At 40.5% G+C, this 12279-nt stretch overlaps 2 protein-coding genes across 3 annotated transcripts; one reads left to right on the plus strand and one right to left on the minus strand.

The window, feature by feature from the left end:
- Window positions 1–657: 657 nt before the first annotated feature.
- rgp1 (GP1 homolog, RAB6A GEF complex partner 1) lies at window positions 658–8512 on the plus strand. Of its 2 annotated transcripts, none has more exons than XM_030753287.1 (9): window positions 658–1021; window positions 1213–1328; window positions 3068–3201; window positions 3640–3723; window positions 3853–4002; window positions 4322–4468; window positions 4762–4889; window positions 4992–5169; window positions 7930–8512. In XM_030753287.1, the coding sequence occupies exons 2-9, from the start codon at window positions 1213–1215 to the stop codon at window positions 8151–8153; spliced, it is 1161 nt and encodes a 386-aa protein (XP_030609147.1). In that variant the 5' UTR covers window positions 658–1021; the 3' UTR covers window positions 8154–8512. The 2 variants fall into 2 exon arrangements, with proteins under 2 accessions (XP_030609147.1, XP_030609148.1); XM_030753288.1 differs by having other exon boundaries at window positions 658–897.
- Window positions 8513–9050: 538 nt separating this feature from the next.
- On the minus strand, window positions 9051–10073 carry msmp1 (microseminoprotein, prostate associated 1). Its single transcript, XM_030753323.1, has 3 exons — window positions 9962–10073; window positions 9739–9847; window positions 9051–9222 (listed from the first exon to the last, which is right to left on the minus strand). The coding sequence occupies exons 1-3, from the start codon at window positions 10071–10073 to the stop codon at window positions 9051–9053; spliced, it is 393 nt and encodes a 130-aa protein (XP_030609183.1).
- Window positions 10074–12279: the final 2206 nt, after the last annotated feature.

Below are 12279 nucleotides of genomic sequence, written 5' to 3' on the forward strand. Positions count from 1 at the left end.
CGTCTAATACCAGAAAATATGAGAGAATTAGTTTAAAAAATACCAGAGAGACAGCGTCATCCATATCCAGACCCAACCCGACCACAGCGAGGAGCCTGTAGCTTCTGCTAGCACGGCGCTCAATATGCAAAACCTGTACGACTGTCATTGACAATGAGAAACATTTGCCCCTTTTGTTGTCTACCAGGCATCAAGTGTGCTCAGGCTGCTTACGAACACCTCCCCCTTTTATAAACCTGATAGCTGACCCAAAACACTAACTTTTTTTAAAAATTAAATTTAACAGAAGAATGGCTGACTGTTTAGATTCTACGACGTCATAATTAGCTAACAGCGTGGAAGTTAATGATGCCTGACAAACCTGACTCTGGTTTTTCTGTCGGTGGAGTCCATACCATTTAGACTGCAAAAAAAGGGGGGAGGGGGGATTGCGTTCTTCTTAAATTATTCATTTAACTTCTGCTTGACAGTTGTGGGTACACTGGGATGAATATGAAATTCAATAATATATTATGGTTTTTTCTGTACAGTAAATTAAACCATTCAGAATTATTTTGACAAATCAATGGTTATTTGTTATTCACTAAGTTTACCCCTTCCGTATGTGTTACCATAGCAACATTCCACTCTCGCTTACCCTGGCTTGAAAAACCTCCCCGAGAAATTGTTCAACTTTCTTTTTTAATATATTGTGTTTAAATATATTAAAATTGCAATTAATATATTAAATCATTTTAACGTTAATCAGAATATATTCAGAAAGAAAATATATATTTATTCCTATTTGTTCTGAATCTTAGTTCCTTTTCCCATGGTTCGCGATTGGTCAAGCAGCAGCGGAAATAGAATGTTTACCTTTTCTTTGGTTTGTTTTATTGTAGCTGGAGTGCTAGCAAAGTAAGCTATGCTCAGGTTTTCGTAAAGACAGAAATTTTGTGTAGTTTTGTTAAAGAAGTGTATTTAAAGTTAGTCGGGGATAACATAGCGTATTTGGCTTGCCGCGGTATCGCTTGAAGCTAAGGTATGTGTTAAAATTGTCCTTAAAACTACAGCCATTAGCAAAGAGGACCAACAAGTTAACTTCATACTAGTAGTATGTTTGTCAAACCGTAACGACAAAAAGTACCTCAAATAGAACTGGACTGTGCTCGCCATATTAGTTCTGTAGTCTTTCATTTTCTACCGTAGCTTTGTCGGTTTGTAACGTTACAGATGATCGAGGTGGTGGCCTCCATGGCCCGAGGCCCCGTATTTCTGGCCGGAGAGCTCATGGAGTGTCTCATAACTTTCACCAACCCGATGTCTCATCTTTCCACCTCTGCGAGCAGGTACGATTTTACTTTATGTTTTTAGACACAGTTTTATACACGCTTGTCATAGACCGGGACATGGTTTATGATGTCGATTTCTTCCTCTGAATTAGCTCTGTAAGGATAATAGGACATCTGGATAACTCATCAGTTAAGAAAAGGGCACATATGAAGTTATTCCTGAAGGTCAGAGTTAGTGTCGCCTTAGTCATTTTTGGATCCTCGAAGAGAATTGTATGTTTGTATTTCAATGTTCCTGGTTTAGTGATATTGAGAATACAGTAATATGAGGTGTTATTCTTTGTGTTGACGTCTAATGTTAATATGCTGAAATGTTAATGGGGATTCTTCTGTTTTGGCAAGATTTACAATAACAATTTAAGTAGAGCTCAGAAGATTCTTAAAAAGCTCATTTTTGGTGTCCTTCTGTAGGAATTTCTTGTAACCTAAAATATTTGATTGTCTCTTGGAAAAGTACAGAGAAGGTCAAAAGGAGTTGCACTGTGTCTTTGTGGATCTAGAGAATGCATATGATAGAGTGTTGAGAGAGGAACTGCGGTACTGCATGAGGAAGTAAGACGTGGCAGAGAAGTATGTGAGGGTGATGCAGGACATGTATGAAGACAGTGAGACAGTGGTGAGGTGTGTGGTAGGAGGACAGATGGGTTGAAGGTGGAGGTGTGATTACGTTTGGGATCAGCTGTGAGCCCCTTCTTTTTTGCAGTGGTGATGGACAGGGTGATGGATGAGATCAGGCAGGAGTCTCTGAGGACTATGATGTTTGCAAACGACATTGTGATCTGTAGTGAGAGTACTGAGCAGGTGCAAAAGAGCCTGGAGAGGGGGAGGTACAATACCAGTCAAAAGTTGGGACACACTCACCCAACTTTTGACTGGTACTGTATGCTCTGGAGAAAAGAGGAATGAACGTCAGTAGATACAAGACAAGACAAGATACAATATGTATGTGAATGAGAGGGAGACAGATGGAAAGGTGAAGCTGCAAGGAGCAGAGATGGTGAAAATAGGTAGTTTAAATAAAGGGGGTCAACCATCCAAAGTAATGGACAGTACATAAGAGAGGTGAAGAAGAGAGTGCAGGCAGGAGTGGTTGGAGACAGGTGTCAGAGGTGATTTGTCACAGAAGAATAGCAGCAAGGCAAAGGGAAGGTTTACAAGATGGTAGTGAGACCTGTTATGATGTATGGTTTGGAAACTGTGGCATTAACAAAAGGACAGGAGGCCGAGCTGGAGGTGACAGAACTGAAGATGTTAAGATTTTCATGGAAGTGACCAGAATGGACAAGATTAGAAATGAGTACATCAGAGGGACAGCTCAGGTTGAGCTATTTGAAGACAAAGTTAGAGGAACAAAGCTGCAATGGTTTGGACACATGTAGAGGAGGGATAGTGGATTTTTGGACAACGGCTGTTGAAGATGGAGCTGCCAGACAGGAGGTGAAGAGGAAGACCACAGAAAAGATTCATGGATGTAGTGAAGGGGGACATGCAGAGGGTCGGTGTGACAGAGGAGGTGCAGGGGTAGGGTGAGACGAAGGCAGATGGTCATCTGTGGAAATCCCTAAAGGGAGTAGCTGAAAGAAGAAGAAGTTGATTTATCTCATTTCTATTACACAATTATTCAGATTAATATGGTGTCTTGTAACCTGGTGTTCATGGTAGACTGTAAAATATAGGACACTGAAATCAATAAAGCTGTTTGTGCCCTTGTGTAAACTTTTGCTGTTGTGTCCCAGTGAGATGCTGGCGTGGGCCAGCGCACAGATCCACTGTCAGTTTCATGCCAGTGAGAACAGAGTAGCCCTGCCAGCCCAGGGCAACAAACAGGATGTCCAGGCTGAGAGTGACACAGTGCTCATCCCAAGCAGAGGTAAGATAAACGAAAAGATGGAATCGGAGATTAGCAAAAATGTTTGTAAGTTTATGCTAAATATTAGTTATATTCTAAATTAGCTAAAACTTTTGTTGCATACTCAAATACAGATACAGACCTCACATTCTATATAAAATACATCTCGCTGGACTGCAGACAGAAATTTCTTTTTTTTTTTATCCTTTTTTCAACTACACATCTATAAAATTTTATGAATGCATGTTGCATGGCTGTAACGCACTTGCATGTATGACACTACTGTATATACATTCACAAGGTAAATTTAAAAAAAATCCCCAATATCACATACATATGCTGTTGTAGCTGCCATCAAGTCTCATCACACACAATAAAAAATAGCTATATATTATTAGCCTTGTTTCAGTAGCCTTCTTAATGTGTAATATAGTTAATATCTCCTGCTTTCTTCTACAGGAGAACGAGGGCAGTGTGTGTTGGACACACCTCCTAAAATATTGTTCTGTGACCTGCGGCTGGATCCCGGAGAGAGTAAAACTTGTACGTGTGTTTACATGTGTAGAAAAAATTTTCTAAAATATACACTTTTAATCTGTGTTATAAAAATAATAGAACAACACATTTGTGTGTGTGACTAAGGAAGTCTGACACATTGTCACTGTTTCACAGATTCATACAGCGAGCTTGTCCCCATTGATGGGCCTCCTAGTTTCCGTGGTCAGGCGGTGAAGTATGTCTACAAACTGACCATTGGCTGTCAAAGGGTCAACTCTCCCATCAAGCTGCTCCGAGTTCCCTTCAGAGTGCTGGTTCTGCAAGGTGAGAGGACCTTTGACCACTTTTGATTCCTCTGTCTTTCATTTTGCAGTTCTTATAGTACTCACAGAGCAACGGGACTTGCCGGATCTTTGCTTCAGTTCGGACATTATTTGAAAATTACAGCAAGAACAAGACAAATGTTTTTTGCTGGATAATGAAAGAGATCAGATTTCAGATCAGATTAGTTTTTACACCAGGTTACATCAAATGTCATGTTTCTTTGTTGAAATAAACAATACTCAATACCTCACTAAGAAAACTGACTTTCAAAAATGAGAATCTTTATCTGGTATTGATGTTTTTCTTATGTAACTCAAAGGCATGCCAGAGCCCCCATTTCCCCAGGATGAGGAGGTTTCCCCCTCCAACCCCTTCCTGGAGGAAGAGGAAGCAAGCCGCAGGGATGCTCGACCTTTGGAGAGAGCACTGGACATGTTGATGGTCACCACCTCGAGGCGCTACCCCCGTGAGTTGGATTCTCGGCCCTTCTGCTCTTTGCTGTAGTTTAAACTTTCACTCTAGTTTGTTTTTTCATACAAATTCTTTTTCTGCTTTTGTGTGTAACATATTTTAATATAACTTTGAGGTATATTTCAGAGAAAATAACTGATTTCCCCACTACTTTAGTTGTTACATCCATGTTATTAATATAACATATAAAAACATAAAAATAAAATATTCAAAGGAAATGAAAATAATTTTTTTATTTTTTTTTATTTGCATGCCCACATCTGATTGGTGTGTCTTTGTTTTGTCTAGATATGTTTAATATCACCAACATGCGTGGCAAAGTAGCAAAGTTCTGCATCTTCAAGACTGTTTACAGACTTGGGGAGGACATCATTGGCACGTTTAACTTCTCAGAGGGAGACATTCCCTGCCTGCAGGTATATTTGCTACACAGTTTTCATACCACAGTCTTTCCAGTTCAGTCACCCTAAACTAAATTCAGTTCTCTAAAGCCGTGTTTGCATGTGTGTGTTCTCCAGTATTCAGTGAGCCTTCAGAGTGAGGAGGAGATCCAGCAGCAGTACCAGCGGCGACCTGGGCAAGCCGTCAGTGTGACCGGACACGGGCGACACCTGGAGTCTTGCCTCCACACAGCCTTCAGCCATTTCTCTCTCCCCATCCCCCTCAATGTCACGCCGGGTTTCAGCACAGACATTGGTAATTCAAACTAGGCTGAAATATGTCTGACTCATGACTCAAAAGCATCCCAAGTTATCTCTACATGCTTGCAGTTTTGATACTCTTTACTAGGGCTGTCAAAGTTAACGTGTTATTATCGCGTTAACGATAATAACATAATGTATTAGAAACATCAAAATATCCTGTTATGGTGTTATAGTACATTTAGAACAGAAAATCTGTGATTAACTGCAAGTTGACTATGGACAATCACGCTATTAACCTTGATGAAATATTTTAATCTATTGACAGCCCTACTATTTACATTTGCCATCTAAAATTTTTTAAAAAAGAGAGAGAAGTCCTTCATTGTTTTGTTTTTTTCCTGCTACAATTACTTGTAGCTTAGTGTCATTCAAAACCTAGTAAATAAATGGTTTACTACACAAACAAGGCTTTTGCGAGGCTCTGACTTGCTTGCCACAACTGAAGTCATCAAGAAGGAGGTGGGAGCTCGCACTTAGTAAAAAATTAAAGAGGTAAAAGTGATATAATAGACTTGAACTGATACTGGCTATCCTGTGTTAACACCAGCATATTTATTCCTCTTCATCTTTGCCATGCTTAAAGTTGAGAAGTAGATGTAGTTCATCAAATGCCATCAAATTTACAAGTATGTGGGTGATAAACAGTCCTTATGTTTTCTCGTGATTGCACACTAAGAAACATGGTGATCTGTGGGCAAAAGGTAAGAAAGATGACCAGTAACATCTAAACATAAATGTGGATATTTTGAGTGTTATGTAATGTATATGAAAATAAATATTATTTTATTTTTAAGGAAACACCACAGGTTGCCTTTAAACTCTAATTTTGATTTTGTTTTGTTACAGTTTTTCCTGAAGCTGAGTTGCCTTAGTGTCTGAGTTTGAAAAGCCCCACTTTAAAATAATCCACAATCAAAGAAAGAGATGACTTCAAATACCGTATTTTTCGGACTATAAGCCGCTACTTTTTTCCCACGTTTTGAACCATGCGGCTTATAGCCCGGTGCGGCGTTTCTGTGGATTTTTCTTTAACCACCAGGGGGCTCTTTAGCAGGATATGAATCATGGGACGTCAAAGTTGGAAATCAAAGAAGAAAGCGCCAACAAGTGCTAGCAGCAGGCACAAAAGAGATTTTTTTCAAACTCCCTCATCATGGAAACCACAAAAAGAACTTCCTATGATGCCGCTTTTAAGTTGAGGGCTATCGAACTGGCACTACAGGAGGGAAATAGAGCCGCTGCACGTAAGCTCGGCGTGAACGAATCAATGGTGAATTGACTTGTTATAACTCAAATTTGGGGGTTGTCTGTCCCCCTCTGCTGAGTGCCGAGTAATTGTGGAAAACCGAGAGCGGCGGAGATACCAGCGGCTTATAGCCCGGTGCGGCTTATATATGTACGTTTCCAGTTTTTTCCAAAAATTTGTAGGTGCGGCTTATAGTATGGTGCGCTCTATAGTCCGGAAAATACGGTATTATTTTTTGTTATAGTTAGGGTCACATTTAAAGACGCAGACATCTAATTTAGCTCAAGAAGAAACTGATTTTCCCAATTGTTTATTGGGTTTATTTAAAAACATATATATATATATATATATATATATATATATATATATATATATATATATATATATATATATATCTATATATATATATATATATACTATATATATTTATATATTTATCTATTTATATATATATATATTTCTATATATCTCTATATTATCTATACTATCTCTATCTCTCTATCTATCTCTATATATATCTATATATCTCTTATCTATTCTCTTCCTCTTATCTCTTCTCTCCCTCTATATATTCTTATCTCTCCTCTCTTCTCTCTCCTCCTTATCTCTCTCCTCCCTCTATCTCTCTTCTCTTCTCTCTATCGCTCTCTCTCTCCTCTCTCCTTCCTCTCCTCTCTCTCTTCTCTCTCTTCCTCTCGCTCTCTCTCTTCTCTCTCTCTCTATCTCTCTCGTCTCTCTTCTCTCTCTCTCTATCTCTCTCCTCTTCTCTCTCTCTTCTCTCCTCTCTCTCTCTCTCTCTCTCTCTCTCTCTCTCTCTCTCTCTCTCCGTCTTTTTCGGCCTCTCCGCCGCTCCTTTTTTCCCCCGTTTTGCCATGCGCTTATAGCCCGGTGCGGCGTTTCTGTGGATTTTCTTTAACCACCAGGGGCTCTTTAGCAGGATATGAATCATGGGACGTCAAAGTTGGAAATCAAAGAAGAAAGCGCCAACAAGTGCTAGCAGCAGGCACAAAAGAGATTTTTTTCAAACTCCCTCATCATGGAAACCACAAAAAGAACTTCCTATGATGCCGCTTTTAAGTTGAGGGCTATCGACCTGGCACTACAGGAGGGAAATAGAGCCGCTGCACGTAAGCTCGGCGTGAACGAATCAATGGTGAATTGACTTGTTATAACTCAAATTTGGGGTTGTCTGTCCCCCTCTGCTGAGTGCCGAGTAATTGTGGAAAACCGAGAGCGGCGGAGATACCAGCGGCTTATAGCCCGGTGCGGCTTATATATGTACGTTTCCAGTTTTTTCCAAAAAATTTGTAGGTGCGGCTTATAGTATGGTGCGCTCTATAGTCCGGAAAATACGGTATAATATTTTTTTTTTTTTTTTTTTTTTTTTTTTTTAAGCGCCTGTGTGTATCGACCTCGCGTCTAACAATACAGTGTGCAGGACAAAAGCAGATGTTTATGTGTCACCACATCAAATCAACAGCCAAACTCCTGCCTCTTTTTATTTAGTGACCCTGAGGTGGCGCCTGCACTTCGAATTCGTCACTGCCCGGGAGCCTATGGAACCGCCCACTGTCCTGCAGAACCAATCAGAGGTCACAGTTTGGGCTGGGACGGAGCATGTCGATGTGGACACCTTCAGTTGGAATCTACCAATCAAAGTCCTGCCCACCAACCCAGCTTTGGCTTCCTACGTGTCCCAATTTACAGGGACTAACAGCATTAACATTTGATGTGTGTGTGTGTGTGTGTGTGTGTGTGTGTGTGTGTGTGTGTGTGTGTGTGTGTGTGTGTGTGTGTCAAAGAGAGAACCTTTTGTCGTTTTCTGGATAGGAAATGTTAGCACAGAGATGCACAAGAACAAAGACACCATTCCAGTGTATAATCAGAGCTGGTGGAGAACATTTAAAGTATGCAAACTACTGTTTATTTAGTTGGTGCATTCCTGTATTTATTTAATTTTTGACTCTTTTATTCAAACTCGTTCCTTCTTATTTTATGAAAACTACCATTTCTTAAACAGGATTGTTTTTCTGTATAACTGCTCTTCTTTCATCTGGAGCAAAATGCTCTACTGAGATGTAAGAGAAAATTAAATTTGTGATGTAAATTGCTCGGACTCTGTGTCATTTCTCCATGTAAACAACACTTTTATTTGGAGGATAATTGAGTTACAGCAGCAAACAGGTCAACATTAACAGACATTTATATTAAAGTACATGTATGTATATATGCTGATATTTACAAAAAGGCATTATTTGGTTAATTAAAGATAGCACATGGATTAATATCAGAATCTTTAAAGAAAGAAGCATTTAAATGTACAGGTGTTTAGTATTTAAAAAAACAGTAAACTTAAAAGATGTTTAATAAGTAGCTCAGTCCAGCCATGATTAATTGTGATATAAGAAATAAACATATACTGAATTGCATCTAAAGACTGGCACCTACATTGTGTAATATTTTGTGAAAATCACTGCAGATTTGCTTAAATATTCCTAAATCCCTCATTTTCTACATTAATAGTTCATATACTGAACAGGAGTAATGTTACTAATGTTTAACTGTAGTGAGTATCGGCTTCACGGGCAGGCAGAGTGGATGTTGAGTTGCTCAGTCCCAGTGGCTCTCTAGCCCTCGAGCTGTTGCTGCAGCTGAAGCGATCCATGGCTCGGGTCCTTGTGCTCTTCACCGGGAGAGCAGGGCAGGCGGGGGTCGGCTGTCTGGACTAGAGACACTTTGCAGGTCACTGGCTCCACTCGCACTTCACACCATGCAGGGAAGTCCACAGGCCGATGCACTCTGGGCAGTAATTAAGAAGAAGGTAAAGTCTTTCAGACCTTTTCCTTGCACTGCTCACGTCACTCTTTGTAATGTAAAATGTGAACTTTTTGGGCTGGTACAACAACAGAGAAATCAATACGTTTCCAAAGTGCCCAAATTATAAAATGTAAATGTGCTTCATTTTTTTGCTTTACAATTAAAAACAAAAACCTTATTAAGTCGTAATAAAATATGAATAGAAAGATTAAATCTTACTATATTTGTGTTCTAAAGCATTAAGTGAAAATTTCATATGAGCTTCAAAGGACGCCTCAGCCACCTATGATTTATATGCAGGAAAAATATCCTCTGCAAACAAAACACAAAAGATCCCTGCAGACTGACACAGTTGTAACTACTTTCCTCGTTCTGAAAACATCATCCCCAACTGCAATTTTACCATGAAAAAAAAGGTCATTCAGTTTCTCTAAAGCTTGGAGTTTAGTGACTGTGAGCATCTGGACACCAAACCACACCGGCTGTTTGTATACTCACGTCTCACAGCAACCGACCCCTACAGGGTGAAGACAGGTGCACTGCATGCAGGCATTGTCCATCCAGGTTTCACCCAGGGAGTAGTGCCTCCCCTCGAAAACACACAGAGCTGGACCAAAACATGGCAAAAACAAAAAGAGCTCAGAAAGATGCATTCTTTAAAAGAATTGAGGTGTTATTATAAGGCAGTTATTATAAAAGATTATGAAGTATGGCATCTCACCTCTGAAGTTAAAGTGGCACTCCATGGGTGCAGCAGAGCCACTGCAGGTCCACAGAAGAAACCCTACAGCTCCAAGCAACACGTGAACCCTGGACAGCTCCATCTTTATCATGTCTGGTCAGGTTGTGGTTCCTCCTCTCCTTTTCTTCCCTCATTTATATGCTTTGAGGGTTTATGACCATGGCGTGGAGGTGTGGTTTGCAGCGTCATGTGGCCCACAGCCTTGGCTGTGGACAGTATCAGTGGTGCCATCCGTTGGGAATGAGGAGGTGGAGGTGTTTTGTGGAGGGGGGTAAACTTGTATCTTGGCACGGTTTTGGCACTCTGGAGATCTCCTCGCTGCGCTTCAGCAGGCATGAACCTCCAAAGTGATAGAAACAATGACACATCCATTCGGTGACTAAGAGAGGGAAGGGTAGCAGTGAGGTGAGATGGAGGGCAGAGAGAGAAAGAGAGGTTATGTCCAAGGAGAGGAGGAGAAGGAGAAAAAGGGTGATGGAAATGTAAAACATGATTCATCAACATTCAACTTTCCTTTTGGTTTTGTGCAGGCCAGGTCGCCCACTGAAAATGTGCCAAATGCACAAACACTATGAAGTACAGAGTTAAAACATGTAATCCAAGGTGCTTTCAGCTTTAACAGCTGCATGTATCCACTCACATCTTTTCAGTCCCCATGTGTTTGTGTACCACTACAGCATGTCATTAAATGCTGTTCTCCCTCCTATAATTTCTATTTTGTTCTTCTCTCTCTATACGGGTTCTGTCTGCGGGTTCTTCCTGTTATGAGGGAGGTTCTTAGGGGATCATCGTTCTTTTCTCTCTAATATGGTAGGGTCTTTAACTTGAAATCAAAAAGTGCACCTTCATGTGAACATTGTTGTGAGCTGGTGCTACATAAATGAAAATGAAATGAACTGAGGGTACTGCAGAAAGGAGACTAAATGAATTCAACTGGCAGAACTGGAGGCAGTAATATGACATGGGCATGTATGGCTGTCAGTGGAGCCAGGTTACTTGCGTTTATTGATGGTGTGACTGCTGATAGAAGTAGGATGAATTGTGAAGTGCACAGGGCTATACGCTCTGCTCAGATTTAGCGAAATGACCCAAAGCAAACTGCCAAAGCAACCCAAGAGTTTCTCAAAGGCAAAGAAATGGGATGTTCTTCAATGGTCAAGACAGTCACCTGATCTCAACCCCACAGGGCAGCTTTTTAGTTATTAAATAGAAAACTGAAGGCTGAGAGACCCACAAACAATCAGCAACTGAAGGTGGCTGCTGTAAAGGCCTAGCAGAGGATCTTGAGGGAGGAGACACAACATTTGGTCATGTCCATGGATTCCAGACTTCAGGCACAGACTGTCTGCAAAGGATTTTCTTCCAAGTATTAAAAAGAGTGTGTATTAAAATGTTCATGCAAAATTTTTGTCTGTACTTCAGTCACATCTGGATTGTCTGATTTTAAAATCCAGGCAAAATTACAAAAATTGTGTCTTTGTCCCAAACATTATGGAGAACATGGGCTCTTATAGAATTACCTTTATTGTAAACTGATCTCAACACTACTTGGATGATATTTCCAGCTCTGTGAAGGAAATATCTTTAGAGAATTATGCTTAGAGTCAAGAGCGAGAGAAAAAAAAATACAATATATACACATACAGTACAAGTACTTGCATTGCTTTTGCATAGACTTGCAGTGACATCTGACTGTGTTTAACACTGCAGAATTCCCTCATGTTATTGATCACATCATCAACTCCAGTCTGTGACTTCATGCAGGTCTGGCCTCAAAGGAGGTATTAAAGACTTGAATGTATTATATAAACATGGTCATAAAGCAAGACAAATATATGAGATGGGTGACACCATCAGTCAATAATCAGTGGGCGGGGTGGTGGCAGGCCGGGGCTCGAGCCCACGCTGCAGCACGGCATATGCATGTGGTTGCCTGCTCCACCACTGAGCCACCTGGGCACCCAATTATTGCACAGTTTGATTGGAATATGATGACTGTAAGTGGGTTTAAGTGGCCCTGTTATGGTCATTTCCAGTTCCATATTTTAACTCTAGCTGCTTTGCATAATTCACATTTCAAAATATTCCTTATTTATCTTATGCTTGGTACAGCTCTTTATTTCATCCATTGTCTTATACAAAACAATTTAGCTGCTCTCCATTTAAGGCTACACTTAATTTCGGTCAACTGTCCTCTTATTGGCTGCAGGTGGATGGGGCTGCTGTGCACACAGCCAGAATGTGTACCTGAGATGACCATATTAGGATTGTCCCCTCTTTTTGACATCCCACAGAGC

This window comes from Archocentrus centrarchus, chromosome 18, assembly GCF_007364275.1.
Source record: "Archocentrus centrarchus isolate MPI-CPG fArcCen1 chromosome 18, fArcCen1, whole genome shotgun sequence".
NCBI lineage: Eukaryota > Metazoa > Chordata > Actinopteri > Cichliformes > Cichlidae > Archocentrus > Archocentrus centrarchus.

Coding starts and splice junctions, on each gene's coding strand:
- msmp1 (XM_030753323.1), bottom strand. CDS start 10,073: ATGATAAAGATGGAGCTGTCCAGGGTTCACGTGTTGCTTGGAGCTGTA. Junction 9,848..9,961: donor GTGCCACTTTAACTTCAGAG/GTGAGATGCCAT, acceptor GTTTTGGTCCAG/CTCTGTGTGTTTTCGAGGGG. Junction 9,223..9,738: donor GGGGTCGGTTGCTGTGAGAC/GTGAGTATACAA, acceptor ATTACTGCCCAG/AGTGCATCGGCCTGTGGACT.
- rgp1 (XM_030753287.1), top strand. CDS start 1,213: ATGATCGAGGTGGTGGCCTCCATGGCCCGAGGCCCCGTATTTCTGGCC. Junction 3,202..3,639: donor AGTGCTCATCCCAAGCAGAG/GTAAGATAAACG, acceptor TTTCTTCTACAG/GAGAACGAGGGCAGTGTGTG. Junction 4,890..4,991: donor GAGACATTCCCTGCCTGCAG/GTATATTTGCTA, acceptor TGTGTTCTCCAG/TATTCAGTGAGCCTTCAGAG.